Genomic DNA, 22,242 nt, shown 5'->3' on the forward strand with positions numbered 1-22,242 from the left:
CCTTCTACTTCACACTGCAATTGTAATCTCCTGAGATACGTCTGGCATTATCTATTCAATTTAAGGCAGAAGTGGACTAACTGTAATTACAGTAGGCCATAGTTTCTAACAGTACGGTAGTACAACAAAAAAATAAAACCAGCACCAGTTTATAGCAGGGACATTGTCCCTAGAACTAAGAATTCTGCGTGCACTTCTTGGAAATGTTCAGGGTGAAGAAGATTTTTCCAAATCCACATAGAACGATTTCCTTTGTAGCCCTTTAAAAAAAAAAATGGTAAAACAAAACCCAGCACATGTCAGAGAACAAGTATGCATTTGTGCCCTAGAGCCATTTCCAAGCCAACCGTCCGAGCACTTACCTGGGATAGGTACAAATCAGGTATAAGTTCCTGTTGAGCCCTGTTAGGATTTGAGTACTGAACTCTGTATGCCTTCGCTGCAGCCAGACTATTTAATATTTTTGCATTACTAGTCTGAAATCTAGTCTTGAGGTCTTCACAGATTTCTTTAAAAAAACTAAATCAGAAGAAAATAAATCAGAAGGTAACCTGAACATGAGAGCACACCACTGACTGTGGAAGATCCAGGTTCCAACTTACCTACGCTGAATGCAAACATCCCAGTTTGTATGCTTAGAAATGAGCTATTTCACATTTCTAGGGGGAATAATGCATTCCCATTCTAACCAGCAAAACCACGTTGGGCCTAAGAAAGCTCTTGGGGGTGGGGGGGTGTTGATGTCAAAACCATGAACTGCCCTGGAAACATTTACAGTTGAAACAGATAATTTTACTTAAGTATGTCACTTTTGCAAGACAATTCTTAATCATTCGTGTTTGCCCATACCCTGAACCAAACGCAGTAACTTCTCAAGTGAGTGGAAAAGTCTGCCTCTCCCAAGGAAGAATGAAGAACATCAGTGTCTCTTTTTATGTAGAGAGTCTCAGGCACACAGTTCATGTTGTCACCATCCCTTCTTCCACTGAACAGCCTTATCTAGAAGAAGCAAGCTCCACATACACGAACACAGTCACTACATACACAGTCACTACACGAACAGCTCCCAGGACTGAAATTCCTGAAGCAAAATGGAAAATAAGAAGGAAACTCCCTTTCTAAATGCTGGGCATTTTACATTCTGAATGGTGTCAAAATGAAGCATTCTATATATCGGTAAGGTATGAATCAGGAATAAAATACTGAAAGAGTCTTCCCTGCTAGGAAACTAGGTTTATCTTTCAATCCAACAATGGAGATCTTCTGCAAAGAAACTATTCTTCCACATGTTTTTTATGTTTTCTTTACAGACAACCGGCTTGCAGCAAATTACTTTTTCTGAGCCATATGTTTGCTTGGCTTTGGCAGATATCATGTGACTTTTACTTTCATACCTACATTTTATATTAAAATCCACTTCAAGAGTGGCCCTACTTATTTGAAGTTTTTAACATTGAATTCTTACAGTGACACTTACAAACCAGTCCTTGCACATGCAAATGACCAAATATGTTACCATCCTTCCAGCTCTGTTAACATTTATTTGTCCAACTCACTGCACCGGAACCATGCATTTATCTTGTGAGCTTCTGTTTACATCTAAAAGTTTGAATACCCCGTCCCCAACATGCTAAACATACGCAAAACGCATACTTACAAGTCAAAGACTAAGTAATGGAATCCTTCTTCTGATATGCTGTCATGAAGCCGCACTAGAGAAAGGGGGAAAAAAAAAGATAAACACCAGTCATCTTTTTCATGTCTTTAATGTCTGTCTTTGATTTTGGTGGAGAAAGGAGGATTATAATTCAACAGTAGAGCTTGTATGGCAACTGTGTGTGTTCTCATCTGGTTTGATTTTTTTTTAAATTCTCTATCCTCAGAAGTGCCTTCTTCATAAGGTGGGATAAACAAAGGAACCAAAAGATTGCGCAGCTCATTGTACAGTCATTTTTAAAGGGGCTCTGCTTTTGCTCTGCCACAGAAGAAAGCAGCAGTCATTTCCTACCGCCCCCTGCATGTACGGGCACATCCGCACACACGTTGCACCCTGCCTTTGCCCTTCACGCTCAATCATGACTAAACAAGTGCCAAAAGCACCGACAGACTTAATCCTAATATACTGTATGAATGTGATTCAACTCCACTTTTCATAGGCAGAACCTCCCATCAATCTTTTAAATAACATATGCTGGAGTCCTCAGTCACTGGACTTTTATTATCTTAAAACAATATTCTTAATGTCATACAACAATTTTCCCAGCAGTATTACATCTTAGAAGCTGTAAACAAAACAAGATGGGGGGAAAAAAAAAGCCACAATTAATCATAGATTTCAGCAGAATAACAAACTTTAAGGGCTATGTTAACAAATTCCATAATCAGACCATAAATGCTGCCTTTGAAAGTATCACTGCGAACTAAAAGCATTCGACTATGCTGAAATAAACGGGGTTAAAAGGGACTAAGCTATATTCCTGCTCATATTTCTGTTGCATACATACATATATATTTCCATCTATTCTTTTTACCTGCCATCCGCCTCAACGACATGAACAGTGAAGGGCCGCAAAGAGATAAATCGACCGGCAGATTGATGGCCACCAATCTATGCCAAATTTCCACAGTGGCAGCCAACACCATGGCAGAAAGATTACAGGGAAAGGACTGGGACTGCCCCCACCCGGCTGCGGGCACTCAGCCAGACCTGGGGACAGCAAGGGTGGGCAGGAAGAGAAAAGGAGCAAGCGCGTGGGGGTGCGACAGCTCGGCAAGAGAACTGCCTCGCGCTAAATCACCGTGAAGAGCGATTCCTGGAGAGACGCAAGGTGCACGAGAGGACTTGTCAGCAGCGAAAGGATGTGATGTCTAGAAAATAGTCATTAGCCTTTCCAGTGCTTGTCACGGCCAACAAACTTACAGCATCCTAATGATTAAAAGCCCACGTCACGTGTACATACACCTACACACCCATAGCGAAGGTTTTCCCTGAAAACGCACTAGTCAGCCGCAGAACCTTCCTTCTGAATTTTAGGAATTCAAATGACATCATGGTAGAACTATGAATTAATCCTGCGGTTTTTCTTAATTACTTTAAATGAAACGGAAATTTCCAAAGCTGATTTTCCCACAATACATGAAGCTTTGTCAGTAGTTTGATCCAAATCATTATCACTTAAAGAACCAAATATAACAAACAGGGAACGCTAAAACTGCTTCGTGTTCAAAACCGGGCTGATGAAGAAAGTGTAAAAGAAAAGGATTTTCAGACTTCCCCAGATGGTAGCTTTATGTATTAACAATTTTTTTTATACTGCATGACTTTAAAAAAAAAAATCAAATAAACATGACTTTCTTACTTAATAATATTTAGCCCAAGGAAACATCTTGTGTTTACACAATACTGAAGAGAAAACCAGCTTTTGGCTGACTCACTGCCCAGAGCTCGTGATGATTCGGAAGAGCCAAGTAGGTCTAAATCAGAATTTGTGGTTTTGGCTGGTTCTGTATTCTGTATTTGTCTAAGTTTTTGATGAAGTGCAAGCCTTGAGCATAAAAGACCAAGTTAGTATATTGCTGCTGTGGTAAAACATACCCTAATTCTAGACATTAGCGGGATATGTAGTTTAGGATGTTGGAATCAAATCGTGTAAATATCAAACAGTATAAAATGCAATTGATAAAAAAACTAGAACACACCAGAAGTGGAAGAACAATTAATCCCATAATCACAGTGTAGCAACAGCAAGAAATAGGAATCTTCCAGATCTTTGTACTAGCGCATTTTCAGTGTCTCCTTAGGGAATTAAAGATAGATTATTTACTCATGTCTTCAGTTATTCATGTCTTTAAAAAAAACCACAACAAACCAACAAACACAACCGCAAACCAAAACAAAACACCCCAACAAACCAAAATTAACTTTCTTTCTGGTTGCGTTCTTTGAGTTGAGATTTCAATACCCCCAAATGTCTGGTCTTTAAAGCAAACCATATGTGAGAGAAGACACCCAGTGCTAGCCTAAAACAGTAACCTGAAATTTCTATCTCAGAACAGAGACCCCTAAAACACCTGGCTTTTGAGTACACTACTTCGTACGATAGCATCAAAGATGCTGCTCATGAATGAGTGCTCAGAAATCAGCAATGAGATTTGGTACAGACCCTTGGGGATGTCACGGAGATGCAACACAACCCTAAAACAATAAATTTTGGAGTTCAGCCAGGATGTTTTGCATATGCCTCTCCAAAAAGAATTTAAAACTTCTAAAAATTTAATACACAGCAAATTATAGCTTTTGATAGAGGCTGCCTGCTCCTCAAGTAGACTCCTAAGAACTCAAAGCATGGTTTTTCTGCAAACACCGTTTTTGGATTCCTAGCAGCATTCCTCTCCTCCCTGCTCGCTAACAGCATTATATTCAGACAGGCAGAAGCCTTCATATTTGATTTCCCATATCGAGTACGGATATTGAGAGCTACCAAATATTTCTGGTGAGGCAGAATATCTGCTGCCAACTGCTTTCAAAGAGCTCTGAAGCATGTAAAACAACCCAGATTTCTGAATCGTCTTTAGAGAATTGAAACAAAGTATTAAATCTTTAAATTTAGAAATGAAATCCACCTTTAAAATATTACTTTAGTATTAAAACCAGACAGCCTTGGCTCGAGCTTGTGGCTACAAAACACTCAGCAGCCTATATTCATGCGCATACTTACTCAGTTTTCATGGCTCGTTCCTCCTACTGCTCCAGCGTGGATTTGCTCGCAGCCAGCTGAAGCAAAGGACTGCATTCTTTAATTACCACTGTATTTTTTAAACACAGAATGACTTACTTTCACACATTTATGAGAAAGTCAGCTCCTAGGTAAGAATGAAGCCAACACGAACCTACAGTCATTCGGGCAGTTTTAAAACTGTGACTCTGAAGCAACGAAGTCGTAGGAGAAGAATAAGCTGCATTTCATTGCCTTCGGTTCAAGGAGGTACAAAACCCCTTTCTCTCTCTTTTATTTTTAAGTAATCATATCTACCACTTGTGTTGCTAGGATATCTATATTTAAGCCTGCGATAAATGCTTCGTGTTTGTACAGATGGAAGTAAACACACTATTACAGCTATTACATACAGATATCAGCAGCTCCATGCAGAACAGTAGCGTATTCCTACTGTGTCAGAGAAGATAAATACCTTGCCCACCACCACACAGTGTATCAAAACTAGAGCAAAGAGTACAAGTTGTATCTTGGATAGAGGCATCTGCCACACCCCTGTTACAAAGCAGACCAGCGCGGCACCGTGTCAAGGGGCTTCTACAGCTTCGCTGCCTGCCTGAAATGGGAGGTGCTCTCACTTTGTCACATCCTTTTCTAGAAGAGGGCTTCTCCAGTGCCATGGCAGAGCCATAGCTCCCTTCTGACTACAAAAGGACTGTGGTTCGAGATGATGGATGATGTTTTTTCTCAGCCTGGTCAGGCTATTTCCTTGCTAGCCAAACTCTAGTCTGACGTGTCCATGGGGATAGCTTCTTCAAGGATCGCATTCTTTCTTTTTCTTTCTTCCCAAATGTCTGAATCATAGAAGTGAGACAGGACAAATCCTTCCCTGAATCAGGATCACATGCCCCTGCTGACAAGGCAAACAGGCTGAGGCAGCCAGAGAAGATCAAAACTGCCTTTTGGCAAGTGCTTATGTTGGCTTCTTTGGTCAGTTCAGATACAGTTTTGTGCCAAAAGGTGGAAATCCCAAGTAAGCGTGGGCAAAGGAGAAGAATCTGTGGAGAAGACAAGACAGCCTGACAATCGCAGTAAAGGATGTATGACAGCACAGAGGTAAGTCCAGCATGGCCCAGACTTTGCTACTGCATTCTGCCTGCAACTCAGCTTTTCACTGGGAAAGACAAGGGATGACAATTTGAGAAGCTATTCACAAAGTTTAAGAGGTAATTCTCTACAAAAAGCATTTGCATGTTCACTGCAAGCACATACAGCTCTTTACATACGCGTATCAGGCAGGAGCCAGGCACGACAAACCAAAAGGCAGCAATTAGAAAGATTATTCATCCAATGTAAGAGCTCCCGTCAGTAACCCACACTGCAATTCCTATTTCTCCAGAAACACAAAAGGCATTCATCAGTAGAAAGTTCCATTTTTCTTTTTTGAAAGGCCTAATCATTATTAGTTGGAGCTGTTTCATGAGTGCTGTCATGAACAAACACACCATATGGCCGAAAGGACACAAGAGTACTTACTCTTTCCCTCCTACCTGCTGTAGCACTATGGTCATTCTCCTCCAGCAGGTTACAGAGTACCTTGGGTGTACCTTGGATTACAAAGTTGTTGCTCTTCAGCAAACCACTAGAAACGCCTGACGGGAATCCATATGGCTCTTCCTCTTGGAAAAATACTACCAGCTCACAAAAGATCAGGAACATCCCTTCGGCTTCAGCACTGATTTTTATCTGAAATACTTTCCAATCACCCCTCTGCGATAACTGTTGTAATAATTTAAGGGAGAACTATTAGCTTTATTAGCTTTGTATTTAGCCACTAGTGTGGGCAAGCTCCGGTCAGATTGAAAAGTAAAGTGATCTCCTTTATATGACTTTTTGTGCTGAACTATAGTATTTTGTGTCTATTCGACAGAAAACATTTTGACATAACGGCCAAGCAACCTTACCAACTCCCTTCTGAATTTCTGCCTTCAAAGACAAAAAAAAAATCAAAGTAATAGTATTCAACATTCTTTCAATGGGAATCAAATTTCTCCATGTCAGAAGGCAAGTCAAACAGCAGATAAAGTCAGATAAAAATTCTTTAGGATAAAGATATCTAATCATATCTAAACCCATTGCCTATAATACTTATTTTTGTGAAACTGCTGAAGTGATAATTTTGATAAATTTGGTATCTGCATTAATTCACATTACAAAGACAAAATATTTGAGAAGACTGACCTTCAAACAGAAGTTATGGTCCCCGGCCTGTGCAGCAGCTGGGGTCTGTGCAGTGCATGGAGGTGTCAGACGGCCAGAGTGCTGCTCATTAGGGACAACTCCTTCCATGCAACCCCATTCATTGTTGTTATTAACAGAGTATGGAAAGGGATAACGTAGTTATTGGTAATGTGGTTAAAGACACTCATTTTCCCTTTGGTGCTAAAGATGAAGATCTATGGACTCCCCGAAGCATTAATCCTGTAACTCTGTGAAGCTAGATGCCTCGAATTAGTGCACTGCTAGGAAGTTACAGGGGTCATTTGTCAGTAGCACAGGTTTAAAACGGGCTTGAAAGTCACAAAAGTGTATGCCGTATTTTCTGAAATCTGCAAATTATTTCTTCAGGTTCCTGCCTTCCCGCAAGAAGAGTGAAAAAGGGACAGATGTGCTTTCCCTCCATGTTCACTTCCAAAAGTGTATTAAAGTATTTATGCAGATCTTATGCAGACCACTCTTACTAGAAAAAAAGCCTTTAAAAAATGAACCTAATTACTTAATGGAAGGAACTTAATGGAGTGACTTCCTTGAATCTTGGGGTTTCTATGAATTGGTATCTGCCTGCCACTAGGTATGGATAAGCTGTTGCATTTGAAAATGAAGAGGTAAAACAGAACCTGAAAAAACCTCAGTCACTGAAAAGGTATAACCAGATAGGTTTTTTTGGTAATGAAGAAGCCACTCAATTTTCTATTTCAAAGCACTTGCCTATAAGCATTTTCTGCTCTCTAACCTCTGACAAAGAATGCCTCGCACTCAGCAAAACAGCTTGGCTGAGAAATAGATGATCTGCAGCGGCTTAGCACTGCTAGGACTCAGATCTTCCTGCAAAGCCACCCTTTGTCATCTTTCCTGTTCTGCTAAATAAGCCAAGATGACTAGGGAAGGAGGACAAAGCTACTGCTAGGACTTCATCAGGAACTCACGCGGATGCCAGTGCAGAGGTCATTACAGCAGAGCCAAGAACTGAGACCAAAGTCAGAATTCATCCTACAGCTTTTAGTCTAGATCCCAAGCTAAACATGCTTGGGATCCCAAGCTAAACATGATAGAGACAAAACTGCATATGGGAGCAGAGCTGCGGATGCAAAAACCTGTGAACCACTGCTCAGGAGTGCTGCTGTTTGCACTGATCAGACATCTGCTTCCTTCAGAAAAAACTGTCTTCACTGCAACCTCATTCACTATACCTCAATGCTCCACATTTTTCCATCACACTCAATACTTCCTCTCTTTTGATGCATGGTATAAATAATCTCTGCTGAGCAACCCAACTCCTTAAATCCACGGTGCATTACACAGTCACGACTGTAGCCTCCAGCCATTAAACTCAACATGAAACAACCTGCTTAAGTCTAGGCTGTAGTTACTGCTGTGCCTACACCTCCTATTCTGTGCAGCTTAGACACTTCTCTGAAAACAACCAATTATAAATATCAAACCTAGTAAGAAAGCTGGATAAATACTCAGGTGCATGGCACTGAATCTCTGCTACCCTTAACAGACCAATGACCAGTGCCCACGTCAGGAGCCAAAAGACGATATACGACTGCAGGAGAGATGGTGCAGGCATACTCCCTGCATGGAGCGGAACAGGGTCGGCAGCTGTGGGGAGCAGAGGTCCTCTGTCATCTGCTGCGCCACAAGATGGGGGATGCCCCAGCCACAGAGCTGCACTTGGCTCTTGCCACGGGTGATGAGCAACGCTCCTTGGTGTGCAGGGAAGTTTCCTTTTCCCCTTGCTCACATTTCAGGAGCTCAGAGTCAGAAATATAGGCAGTACCGTTAAAGCTCATATACTGTTCCTCTGAGACCATGAAAGCCTGGGGCCCTCTATAATAAAGCTGCTCAGTTACAGTAGGAAGAACTTGGCAAATATTAATAAGAGCCATTACCTAACAATCTGAAATATTTAGAGGCTAATCTGGTAAGATTAGTACAGTAGCAACGCTCAAGGGCAGCTGATTTCTGAAAGACATTAAGCACAGAGTAATGTCTTACATATCTAAGAAAATAATCCCCTCTCACGCTGTCAAACACACGAGCGGTATATTGTAATACTGTCATTAAATGACTTGATGCAAGTCAGCAGTGCTCTGTATGCTATTGACAGGTCTATGTTCAGCAACAGTGAATCGAAACTATGCAGCTTCCAAATACTTTCAAAAGATAATCAACTTTTTATTACAGGGCAAATTCACGGTTATTTAGGGTCAGCAACTTGAGAAAAAATCCTATTAATCTGCATCTGTACCCGTATAATGAAAAATGATGGGAAAAATAATTGGGCAATTTAATATTTGGAAAGACTGCATTTGCCCCCAAGACACTGTAACAGTGTTAACTAGTATGAACAAAATGCCATATATTCTAAAAATACTCATTTGTGACCAAAACCCTCCCCCACCAAGGCCCTCACACAATAAACTTCTGTATTCTGATTAAATGCCAGGAATATTTACATTCACTGCCTTCATTAAAACCCCTCGAGTCTAATGCATGCCTAAGAAGTCAGTTTGCCAAACTATTTTAGCTTTGGTAAAAGATTCTCGCTACACAGAAAATAAAAAATTATTTGCCAAAGTAGATAAAAGACCAGATTTTGAAGTGAGACTAAGTAAATCCAGGTACTGATGTCAAAGCAGATGGCCTTAAATTACCAACTCGCGTGGCATGATGGAAGTCTTGCTTCATTCCTGCTGGATGAAGACTGACAGTTTAAACAGGTCATCAGTACACTGTAAGGTACACGTTGTGGGAAGGGTCAGGGAGAGAGAAAAAGGAAAGGATGCTTTAGAAAAGGTATGTTTTGTCATCAGAGGAGGTTCATCGAGCTACTAAATGCCTTAAAAAAAACCCAAGCAGCTTCTCAAGCCTTAACCAGTGATGAGTAAGCACAGCCAGACCCTCAGGCCTAGCTTCTACGCATGCTTCAGGCACTAAGCGCTAACAAGCAAAACTTAGAAGACAGAAACCGATTCAGCCTAAACATCAGAAATCTATCTGCTAAAGATTAAGCATCCCAAATAAAATGAACTCATTAAAAAAAAAAAAAAGTTAACAGCTATTCCCAAAACATATCATTCTGGATTAGTCTCCAGGGAGAGCAGTTGTGGTAACTCTGACAGTTTTTTCTTTAACCAGCAGATTTTTGTTGCTTTTCGGGGCACCGTAACACAGGCGTGTGTGCATTTGTGCGCGCGCACACGCACAGAAGAGTGCTGTGGAAGCGTGTCCTAGAGCCCTGACGTTAAAAGGAACAGCTGCAGTTACACACCTTTAATTACTCATATATGAAAATCGCAAAATTGTCCAGAATTGTTTAAAAAAAGAACCGAGTATTAAAATGTACACCTATATCTTTATACCTCCATTTAATATATAATCCTATCATTTTCTAGAAATCCTGTATTTCAGGTTGAGTAAGTCCTCTTTGCAGTTAAAGCCCCGGTTTCGTAAGTTTAACAAGATTTTTTGCAACACAACAAAAAGCCTTACAAATGTCATCAGATTAAGCCTTATGAGGACAGCTGCATGGATTAAAAGAAAGTCTGACACAAATTTTTGCTAGGAGCAGACTGATAATGTCAGCTGCTGGTGTCGATGCTTTAAGCATTAATATTTTTTAACCGCTTTAGCATTCATCAGAACACGTAAGAAGAGGAATAATGACAACGCACACGAGAATTTCACAGAGTGTTAACTAATAAAAGGACAAGCTGTAACAGAGACATGTTACATTAATTAGAACTAACAGGTTTGGAAAGCCACTCAGCATACTTTAATGGAGGGAATGTAATTTGCTTAGTTTTTCTCAAAGAAGAGCCTAGCTCTCATGTTAAAGCAAGTCTTCTTTGTAGACCAGCAACGATGAAATTGCCACAACGGTTGGGCAGCTCATCGGTTGCCAAGACTCATTATGAAGCGGCAGACAGAACTTTAGCAACTCAAGAAACTGAAGTGATGGAAAAGATCAAATGAATGAAATCTGCTCAACGCACGGAATCTGACATCCTAATTAGACAAGCAAGAGTCTTGTTAATCCCTGCTGGAAAGATACAGTTCTGTACCTTTTTGATAGATACTTTTGCGAGATGCAAATGCAGTAGAGGAAGGCTTTCAGCTCTGGATCCATCACAAGAAAATAAAACCTCAGGCGGAATTGCGCAATTGTCAGAATTATGCTACGTCCCTTTTAATATTTACAGTGCTGGCCAACACTGAAAACAGAGCTATGTAAATAATATGTAGGACCTACATGCCTACAAAATTGGATGGGGGGGGGGGCGGGGGGGGTTGTAATCCTCGGGCAGGACACAGCGTCCATTCCTGGCTTTCCTCTCTTAAAACACATTAAACACAGAAATATAAACAATTTATATAATGACCACTCAGAGAAGTAGGTTTATTTTTAAAATGTTCCCCTTTCATGAGGAGGAGGCCCCAAGGTATTTAAAGGCTTCAGCTTATGAAAATAAAGTCACTCTACTTTAAATATTTTAAACAAAAAGGAAAGCAGAAAATTGTAATCCTGTGGCACGGCTCAAGAAGTACCACAAAAAGGAAATGCCACCTCTCCACTAGAACCTCTCAGAACGGAGCAAGGCACGCACTGAGCAGAGTTAGGCAATGGGGTCAAGGCAAGTAGCGCCGTATTTAAGGCACCTTTATTAACATCACTTTCAGAAAACATAGGCCTAGTTCTTTCAGTCAGTTGCAGCAATTACTATAGCTAAATTTCCTAACGCTTTTCATTTTTAGCTTTTTTCTTTTTCTATTTTAAAAGCTTATTTATTAGTTTATCAGCGTAAAGGCCATTAAATAAAACCAAAAGGGGATGACTGTGTATTCAAGGTAACTTAGTAAAATTCTTCATCTGAAAGTTGACGGGAACTGTGATAGCTTACAGCAGCAAGAAAAGATAAAAGATGATCTTTACTGATATTAATGTCAGATAATGGATTTTTTTAGTAACCGAGCAATAATGCAATTCTTGTATGCAATTTGAATTCAGTGACCACTCCTATATAACTGTCCTAACAAAGAATATTTGTAATTATTCTGAACTATTGATTTGACTGATGGGAATACTGAAAACGTAGTATTTATATACACAGACATTGGGTTTTGGTCTCTCAGTGCTTTAGGAGGACAAGGGCCTTAAAGTTTTAAAGCAGGTCATTCTGGCAGCTGGAGATCACTAAAGCACGAAGCTATTCTCCCCATGATTATCTTCCAGATCACTATACTACATCTACTTTGTAAAACTATGGAAATGCAGCAGGGTTAAAGAACTGGCTTTATAGTCCAATTAATACATTAAATGCACCGCAAATTGCCATCTCGCTGTTAGAAATTGCATGCGAATTTACCACAATTGAATCAGTGAAGCTACAAAAACCACTATGCACCCCTCTCCGAAGGCTGACTGAAAACCTGACATTCCTCCCTACTTCTTCCCCCCAAGGTCCACAGAATTTTCCATTTTACTAAGAACACTAAAAAATAATTTTCAGCCTACAAAAATGAAAAAAAATTTCCAAACCTCAAACCTAATACTGATTTAAAATACAACAATTTTGTTGAAAAAAGTACTTTCAGATTTTTGACAAAATAGGCATTTTCTATGTAAAGCGGATATATCATGGAGAAAAAAACCCCAAACTCAAAAATTTTCTTGAACCCATTTAAAAAAGCGTCCCAGTCACTGTGGTGGAATACGATCGATAACCTTTGGTAAAGTAAATGTTTGTAAATGAACTGCATTCGTGAGGAATTTAATAAATGGTCATGTAATATCACAAGCAGCAAGCTGGACTTCTGCTATTTAATGGAATGCAAACCTTAATTATTAAGGATTTCAGTTCCCCCCCAGCTGTGACAAAAATGGCCACAGAAAGTATTCCACTTCATCGTACCAAGGCACATAACCACTTCAAGAACCTGACCAGCACGAAAATCTGTAACAAATATGCTTCTGCAAATAAAGAAACTCATATAAACATTTGCAGAAGCCTTCTCCATATGGGCTGCATCTGTTGGGGGGGGGGGGGGGGGGGGGGGGAGAAGAAATTTTGCATGCAAACGCATTTTTCCTGTTGTACTTTTATAATCCAGGAATCCCACTGCAGTTTGACCTACTGTCTTCATAAAAATGCTCTCTCCTCTGATTTCTGTATGAAACAGCTCATGAGCCGTAGGTCAATAAGCCTGTTAAATAATTTTCTGCAGTAGCTTCTAATGTAAGTGATAATCATGCGCAGATATGTGTTTTTATATCACGTTATTTGTCCTAGACATAAAAAACTGCTCTGCAAATTGGTTTTTCAAAGTAAATAAGGAAGATCAATTATCTCAATGGAAACAAATCCCTGACACCTGTGATCAAGGAATCCTGGCAGATTTCATTTCCAGCTACATCAAAGAATGGGAAACATATTTCCATGAGGCTAAACTTTGGAAACTTACCATTTCCTACAATACTTCTTAAACAAGAACATGTTTGTGGAGAGAAAACCAAACCAAAACAAGTTTTACTGTCAAAACATTACTCTGTTAGGGAACAGAAAACACAAGCGTGTTGGAATTGCCTCATTCAAGTCCCAGTGACATCCCGCTGCCAACTCTGGAGCGTGAACCAGGGGAGGAACCTCTCTGTAGGCTGCTGATTGGGGGAAGCTGGACTCTGAGCTTCATTTCTCTCAGCCAAGGTAGTGGTCGCTGAGCCTAGCATGAAGCATCCCTTTCTGACATCAAGGGAACGTCGGAGCAAGTGCTCTGTAACGGACCCATTTCCAGGCGTGGACCGTGCGCTTCTGACCTGAGCGTTACACACGGCGGGAGGAAGGAAAACCTCGCAGGACCTGCCGCGTCGCATCCATGTGAAACTCCCCCCCAACCGCCTCTGCAATGAAAACACGCTGGGATGCTTCTCCCTTCAGCCAAGGCGAATCTTCGTGACAAGGAAGCAAGAGACAAGCCATGCGCCTCTTGGAATACGAAGGCTGCGTGCCTCATCCTTGGGATCAAATGACTTTTGAGATTTAATGAGTTAAGCAGGTAACAGCACAATGTGCGTAAAATAGGTTGAATGTAGTTTTTCAATATATACCTATATATGTCAAAATTATTATTACTGTCACGTTGATCTCCTGGAAGTACAGAAGTTCAGAAAAACCTGCTACTGCGCTTTGGTTTTTCACAAAAATTACACTTAAGACCCTGTGAACAGTAACTATAAAGTTCATTTGACCTCAGAGTGGAATAAATAACATTTAAAAACGGAAACTTTAATATTCCTCTTCTTGCAAAACAGAAATGGATTACAGAGAGTCTAAAGAGACCCCTCAACGTTATTTTAGCTCCCCCGGTTTTCCCAGCGGGAGGACAGAGGCTGACGCAAGAGCCTCCTGCTCCCCGGGTGGGAACATCCCAGCCCTGCTGCTGGGTGGCATTGCCCCTCTTAGCACCGGGAACAGAAATTAAAATAGCCCCATCCCGTTTGATTCATAACCAAGTCCAAACCCTGGTTCTGACAAAATAAATAAATAATAAAAAAAAAGGATTTAGTTGATTTACTGTATTTTCTCTTTTGCCTTTAAAGCTTTAACTTATTTTCAATCTTGCTTTCTTGGGGAATTCTTGCCACCCCTCTCAGTGGGAAGATAACAACAGAACATACTTTATTTTCCCTTATTTCTTACTGGAAACTGTAGAGTGAGTATTCCAAATACTATTTGTCAAGACCTTTGTCTACAAGAGAAAAATGCTCTTGTTTCTGTTATCATGTTGGCATAAAACTGAAGTTTACACTCTCTTAATTCAGCTTAAAGCAAAACATCAGCTAATTTAAACTGAAACGATTTCCCAGTTTACAGAACAGTGGATGGCCACAAAAAAAAAATCTATATCTGTTTAAAAATAAATTAGCTGTTCATTAAGTTGGGGCAGCTTTTATATGCAGATAGACCTAAAATTCCGCTCCCTACGTGGCGAGTTTTAAGTACCATCGTGCTAGAAGCGTTACACCAAATGTAACTCCTGCTGCCAGTCCCTCATGAAAGATTAAACGTGTTTAATCATTATCTTTGTGTACAACAGAAATCAGTGTGATCTTGAAACATTCCGGATTTGCAATGAAGATTGCGCATTGTGTCAATATCTTTCCTGTAAGACAGGGAAGTTTAAAACACAAGGAATTACATTATAAATGTAGTCACACTTTCTAGTGAAGTGGTTATAGACATTAGACAAGCAGCTTGGAGCTCATTTTCTGAAGACCGCCGCACAACTCTCTGTACGCAGTATGGCCACCAACAGGGCACACCAATTCACTTAATCACTCTAGGTACCACCTTTTAAGGGCATCTGGAATTTAATGTCTATTTAGTTAATTTGGTAACAGGATGACCAAATCATTTATCCTCTACTCCACGCCCTAAGACAGACTCTAGGCACTTTTGATTGCAATACTAAATATCAGAATATGGCATTAAAATGGTGGTATGAGTATTTCCCAAATTAAAATGATAAGTTAAAAAGCAAAGCTAAGATACCAAGTCAATGCTATCTCTAAATTATTTCTTGATTATGCTGCATATTATTCTAATGCACAGTAGTCCTCGGAGATCAGAAAACGCTGTATTCTGAAGTGATGGCAGCATTTGCAAGCCATGGGCCTGCTCCAGCAAAGGAGTTAGTTCTAGGACAATAAAGTAAACTCCATGGGAGAAACCCACACCAGTACTAAAATATATACAAGCTTTCATTTCCCTAGGAAGCTCTTGACCTGCCATTATTGGAGACCAGGGAAGTACTCAGGGGAAGCAGCACTACTTGCATCTCCACAGCCTTTCCTGGGCATCACAGGTACTGCCGGACACCCGTCAGACTGGCTTTTGATCCCATCCAACGCAGCCGCTCCCTCACGTCTCACACCAGCCAAGGACCAAACGCAAACAGAACACTCCTACCTTTCCAGGTTTTGCAATTGTTGGTGTATCTTGCTACATATATTTTCTTGCAGTTTACGCCTACTTGGCTAAATCTTCCCATGCCATAGACTGCTTCATCACATAGTTATATATGGCTCTGCTTTTTCTTTGTAGATCATGAAGCCTGTCGAAACATTTCTATGAGACGACCTTTTCATTCACAAAATGTGAATTAAAGTAATATCTTCCAAGTGAACCAAGCCAAAAGGAAATATCTTTTTACCCTATTATCATTTCACATTCTATAATTTGGGGAATGAAACTGCTACTTTCCTATGTCACACAATACCACTGTAAATTTAGCCTCTCTGTGCTTTTATCCGATAGGGTTTTTTTATACCTCTGCCTGAAAGACTAAAGCCACTTTCACAGGCTCGGGTCCCCAGATTTTGTGTTACCAGCTTCGAGGAAAAAGACCCAAAATGGACACAACAGACCTGAAACTAAAAATAATATAAAATTATAATCACACCTCTGTCCTTGGTGTCCTCTTTCACAAACTTCAGTCCTGAATATCCTGAACATGAGCAGCACGATCAACCCAGAGATCAGCTCCATGCACACCAGTGCAGTCTGCGGTACATAAAACTCCGCTGTCCCCTCAGACTTGAGATTACCCATTCCTTGTGCAAGAACTTATTTAAGGTAGCAACAGTGGAAACATAGGGGCTACATTTTTTCTTCCATCGGTTTCATAAGCAATCCGTAACTATTGTGGGAAGCGCAATTACATAGGGTTTTTTTAGGACCCGATTAGTTTCTGATGGCAATAAATTGGTTACTACACAGTGAAAACTCCCTGAACATATGCAGTCCGGGAGCAAATAGGCTTATGCTTCTTTGCTAAATAGTAAAATAAAACTATACCACTAATTTATCCTGTTTTAACTGAGTAATGTGCTGTGTTAGTACATGAAACAGCAGTAGGCTACGGTAGGTAGAAGCACTCACTTCTTCCGAGCAAGCGGCTAGGGTAGAAGTTCCCGCAGAGCCCGCAGCACAGAGAGGGAAGCTTTTAGCTAACAGGGACTAGTTCAAGACGTTTCCAAAGATCACTGACTTTGCAGAAGGATTTCTGCTGCTACCTCCCCCTCTCTTAGCAGGGCATGAGTTAGCATACAATTACAGATAAATATTTTCATTTGTAACTGTTATAGTTACAGCATATGTCCTAGGGGATATCTTTACTGCAAATGGGAACGTGGCGTAGAAATATCCAAACTGACTTTAAACAAGCTGGTGTGTGCACATCTATCAGTTTAATTGTATCAGCATGACTTATTTAACCTGCTCTTTGACAACAGCAAAACCAAAGAGCAAGCGTAGGCATCTTGATGCTAGGCCACAGGTTACAGTGAAGATGCGAAGAAGTCTGATTCTTATACTCACTATAAATCTGAAAAAGCAGACAGTCTGAAAAGTCTCAAGGAAAAAAAATTAAGGTTACGTAATTGGTCTTTTATTTCTAGCTATCTGTATGATGTGGCCAACATCCGTACAGCACCGAACGCAGCGAACGAAAATTTGCCGTAACCTAGATAACTGAATGCTTCTACAATTAGTCAAGACAACATACAAGCAGTAGAAGCTTTCAGTAACTTAACAGAGCGTAAGGCTGAGGGACTCAAAGTACTACACCAAAGCAACGTGTTTCCTTAATAATCCCACTCCATCTCTGTCCACTGGGCTGGGCTCAAAACCATCTGTATTATTTCCTGAGTGAATGTGGCTTCCCCTTCTATCCATTAACTATCATAGTAAGTCATGCTACCAGAACTGAAGACAACTATAAATTATTATCATTTTCCTAATGTGCAAGTTTACAAGTAAATGATGATCCCAAATGATTGAAAGGGTTTGTTTTACAAAAAGCTGGGAATGCGTATTAACTTAATAGATGACAAACTTGAGGCTTATGATGAGAAACTGCCATTGTCTTTTAATCATAGTCTCACAGTAAATGGAAATTAGACAGTTTGTCCTGTCCCATGGGACCATCTGTAAGATTGTAATTAGCTCAGTGACAACCCACATAAACTTGGACGGAAGAGAAACTGCAACAGAGAGCTGGAAACCAGACTACTAGTTGCAGAATCTCCCTAAATAGTCCCCTTATTTAGCACATCCCGTAACTCCCAAAATTTATATCCTACAGAAGATAGCTGCAAGCCATTCAGCTGCAGTTATGACTTCAGATCATCACCCAGTTCTTTCCCAGCGAGACTGCATAGCCAAATTCAACATAATCCTAGCAATAACACCGTCAATATTAGACCAAGTATAATTGCTGGAATACAGTTAAATAACTCTCAAGGTCACCTGGTAAATAAATGCTTAACAAATAAATGAATAAAAAAGCACTACTTGGATGATACAACTGCTGATAACACGAGTGCTATTCACTGCGGTGCAGCACAAGAGCAGAAGCTGCGGATCTGATTACAATACAATACCTGACCATCTTCTGTGTACAAGTGTCAGGAGCAGAGTGCCACGCTTGGCCCAGTGTGGCTGGAATGAGAAGCTGGATGTATTTAAAGGAGACAGACATCTAGAGGACAAACTAAAATTAGTAGCACATTCCCATGGGCGGTCCATGAGAATACTAACACTCTGGTGAAGCCACTAAAAAAAGAACTTCCAAAACTGGAAGGTGACCGGAGGAGAGAAGGTATCATTAAACCCCTATCAACTGGAAAAAGTCCTGGATCAGCAGTTTTGTCGGAGTAAGAGAGTCTTCAGTGCAGAAATCTGCAAAAACCAGACCGAACTGAGCAATTACAAGGTGTTTATCTATTGCCAATGACGGAGATTAGGGGTGTTTGCAGGGTAAAAGCATTCACTCTGTGCTAGGCTGCAGCATGTGAAAAGCCGAGAGACAAATCCAGCTAGCATCCCTTGACATGCCATGGCTTTGACAGACACCTCTAGGAGCAGAGCAACACAACAACCTCCCATCACGGTGAAAAGTGAATTTGCGACTTTTTTAAGGGCAAACATTTGAACGAGCGAGGAAAACCCTAAAGGACACCTGAAACACTTGCTACAAGATAGGGGATGGTTGGCGAGACGGCTGCCAACTGGGAACTGATTGATTCTGTCCCTTCACCCTTGAGCACAAGGAGAAGATTAGCCAGCCTGGGACTGGCCACTGGCACACTGCTGCCGCGCTGGGGGACAGTCACGGGAAACACCCCAGCAGAGCTACGGACGTGCTAGGCTAAGCAGGCAGCCCTGAGTCCTGATGAGGACAGACCTCTGGCTATTTAATGAAAAACCAAAACTTTGCTGTGGTAAGCAGTTTACAAGAGAACTTCTCTTAGGAAAACACAGGGGTAGACAAGAAGCTCTTCAAAATGTAGAACTTTTCGGTGATTTTTGTGAGATGTACTAGCCAGCAGTCTCTTGCAGGCAGTTGCAGATGTTACTGAATTCACCACAGTTACCACAATCTGAGCATGGAAAGAAACTGTGTTTTTTTTTCTCTCTCATGACTTCTCCAGAACACGACACAGGGCTAATCTGTATAGCTGCTACTCATAAGGTGCATTTGCACAGACAGAGAACATGCCCTAGGGTCTTCGTTGCTAAATAGAGAAGAGCCGTGGACTGACGTTCAGCCAGCCTCCTAGCGTCACAGCAGCACACAGTTCCACTGTGCTTTGTTCATTATCTTCTATGTGATATTTTACATTTTTAGTAAGTAACCAGATCTTCCATGTGCTGTTCTCAATATATAATATCCGATATATCATAAAAACTTACCGAATGGGCATTCCTTTGGTAGAGATGCAGAAGATGCATATGAAATGCCAAAAGCAAGAGGAAGAGGCACTTCTGCACGTGACAAGACACAGACAAGTTCAGCCTATAAAATGTACTTCCAAATGCATGCCTTGCAACCAATTAAAAATTGCATTCCAAAAAGTCAGGCCCTGTTTACAGTTTTTAGTCAAATTGCACCATTAAGAATTTATGTCACAATATTTAAACATGAAAGTGGATGTATTTTTAAGAACAAAAACGTCCTAACAGGGATGCAGCTGTATCTGAGAATATCCACTTTTCCTTCCAGTACCATTTGCTGATCAGCAGGAAAGACTTCAGAGACTGAAATATTGCAAACGCCTTACTCCCTGCCCTGAACTGTTTTTTTTCTGCAGTATCTTGACCAGGAAAGCATCCTAAGAGCAGACTAATGCAATGCTCAGGTCTAAAAGGACAAGCGCAAAACCAGACTATACCCTGAATTACATTGTATCTCGTACCTTTGAAATAACTTGTGGCATTAACTTTTTATTTCAGCGCAGTCTAAGTACTCATTAGGACAGCTTAATTTGTTGCCAGCTACTATTTCTCTTGGGGGCTCTCCAGCGGCCCGCCAGCAAGATGCTATTGGGGGCTACAGGTGGCACACGAGGAGGGGCTGGGTCAGCTGTAAGAAGGAAGGCTGGAACACATCTCGCTCCTGCCATCAGCTACCAGCGGGGAGGCTGTCGAGATGGCAGAGGCAGTCTTCTCCACGGTGCAAATGGCAAGACAAGAGGCAACAGAAACATGCTGGAGTATGGAAAATCCCAGCTATGCATAAAGACAGTATTTATTTATGGTGACAGGAAGGTGGTCAAACACTGGAGCAGGGCCCGGAGTGGCTGTGCAACCTCCTTCCCTGGAGGTTCTCCAAACTCAGCAGGACAGGCCCTGAGTAACCTAATTTTACTGGACATGGCTTGAGCAGGGGGTTGGGGATGGATAACCTCCAGAGATCCCGTCCAACCTGCATGATTCTGTGATTTACGATGCTGCTTTTCAGGGGGCAGGGTATGTAAGTAAAGCAAGATGTCTGGGCAGATGGGAGTAGCCCCGAGGACTGCCCCTCCTAATGAGCTTCCTGGGTTTGTATCGTCTCTGGAAGAGGAGCAAAGACATTCCTAAGCTCCACGGCGAGCTCACAAAGCCCCGCTCCTGATTTATGATCATTTAAGTCAAAATATGATCCATGGTCCAAAGTCAGGAGACCTTCAGTTCACCACTCGCCGCTCCCAGCTCAGATTCCCAGCTTTCCCCCATTCCCTCACTCGAGTGCCTCCTCCTCCCCGCCGGTCGTGCCACCTTGCCTCCTTCCCCTCTCTCTGCCCCTATCTCCAAGTTCCTCCTTTGCTGCATGTCACGGGGAACTGAAGTTGAGGCAGCAGAGAGGAGGGGTAAGGGTGGGACTTGGCTCTGAGGTGGTACAAACTGCCAAACGCTTTCTCCCTGGGGAGACCTCTCCCAGAAGCAGGCGCATACCAATTCCTGCCCCCAGCCTCCCTGCCGACCGGGGTGACAGCCCACCCTCCATGGGTAAGGACGCCGAACGCTCCACGTGCGCAGATTTAGGCTGCTTGGGAAACAAAAGCCGCTCGAATGATAATTCTCTGTTTTCTCCTGGGAAAGGCAACAGGCCGAGACAGAAGTGTCCCACAGAGCGGGTTCAGCCCACAGTGCAAATGTCACGGCTGCAGCTGGCTTTATAATGGAAACTACCTGACAACAGTTTTACGACCCATACGGGAGTTGCACTAATGCCATCCAAGAACTGACACCCATCCATGCTACCGAATATACTGTAACCTTTTTTCAGCTTGGGTTTGGTGTCCCCGCCCCCAACTCAAGTACGAGGTTCACAATATTTATGTCCAGCGTTTGGGTATTGATCCCAAGAACCAGCGCAGAATTCACCCATTAAACCATCAGCAATGTTGCCTGTACAAAGCAAAGGGAACAGAAATTACAATAACCCCTGAAAATGCTCTAAAAATGTCTGCGCTAGCTTTACTGAAAGAAAAACCTTACTTTAGCTTAAGTAGTAGAGATCGATGTTTTTGGAGGAAAGGGTCCAGAGGAAAATTACATATTTGTGGTTTAGCTGGGAGTCATGATGTCTATCCGTATGCATAACACGTGGTTGCAGATTCATAATAAACAAAGCTTTCAAACCAGAAAATGTAAGTTCTCAAAGATCCATCTTGTGTGTGTAAAAAGAGAGCAATTCATTTTCATCTAGCTTATTTATATGGTTCTTGAAGTCAGCAATGCAATTATGAAACTCTTCCTTCCAGTAACCATATATAGAAACTAAAACAGAACAAGAGATCAAAATACAAATGGGGAGTGTGGCAGCCATCCTAGTGCTCGCCCCCTGCGGCAGGTTCCTCAAGAGAGATGTTTAAAGCCCACTTCCCATTCCTGCGGATTACTCTGTTTTACATGTA

The 22,242-nt window shown here is 41.5% G+C and overlaps 1 protein-coding gene across 22 annotated transcripts in view; it reads right to left on the reverse strand.

Moving 5' to 3' along the window:
• CAMK2D (calcium/calmodulin dependent protein kinase II delta) overlaps nt 1–22,242 on the reverse strand; it is a 164,572-nt gene that overhangs the window by 65,487 nt on the left and 76,843 nt on the right. For all 22 annotated transcript variants that reach the window (XM_075090113.1, XM_075090108.1, XM_075090111.1 and 19 more), the window contains one exon: nt 1,658–1,712. In XM_075090113.1, the coding sequence (XP_074946214.1) occupies nt 1,658–1,712 (55 nt within the window). The remainder of the gene's footprint in view (nt 1–1,657; nt 1,713–22,242) is intronic.

Source organism: Phalacrocorax aristotelis, chromosome 4 (genome assembly GCF_949628215.1).
Source record: "Phalacrocorax aristotelis chromosome 4, bGulAri2.1, whole genome shotgun sequence".
Classification (NCBI taxonomy): Eukaryota; Metazoa; Chordata; class Aves; order Suliformes; family Phalacrocoracidae; genus Phalacrocorax; species Phalacrocorax aristotelis.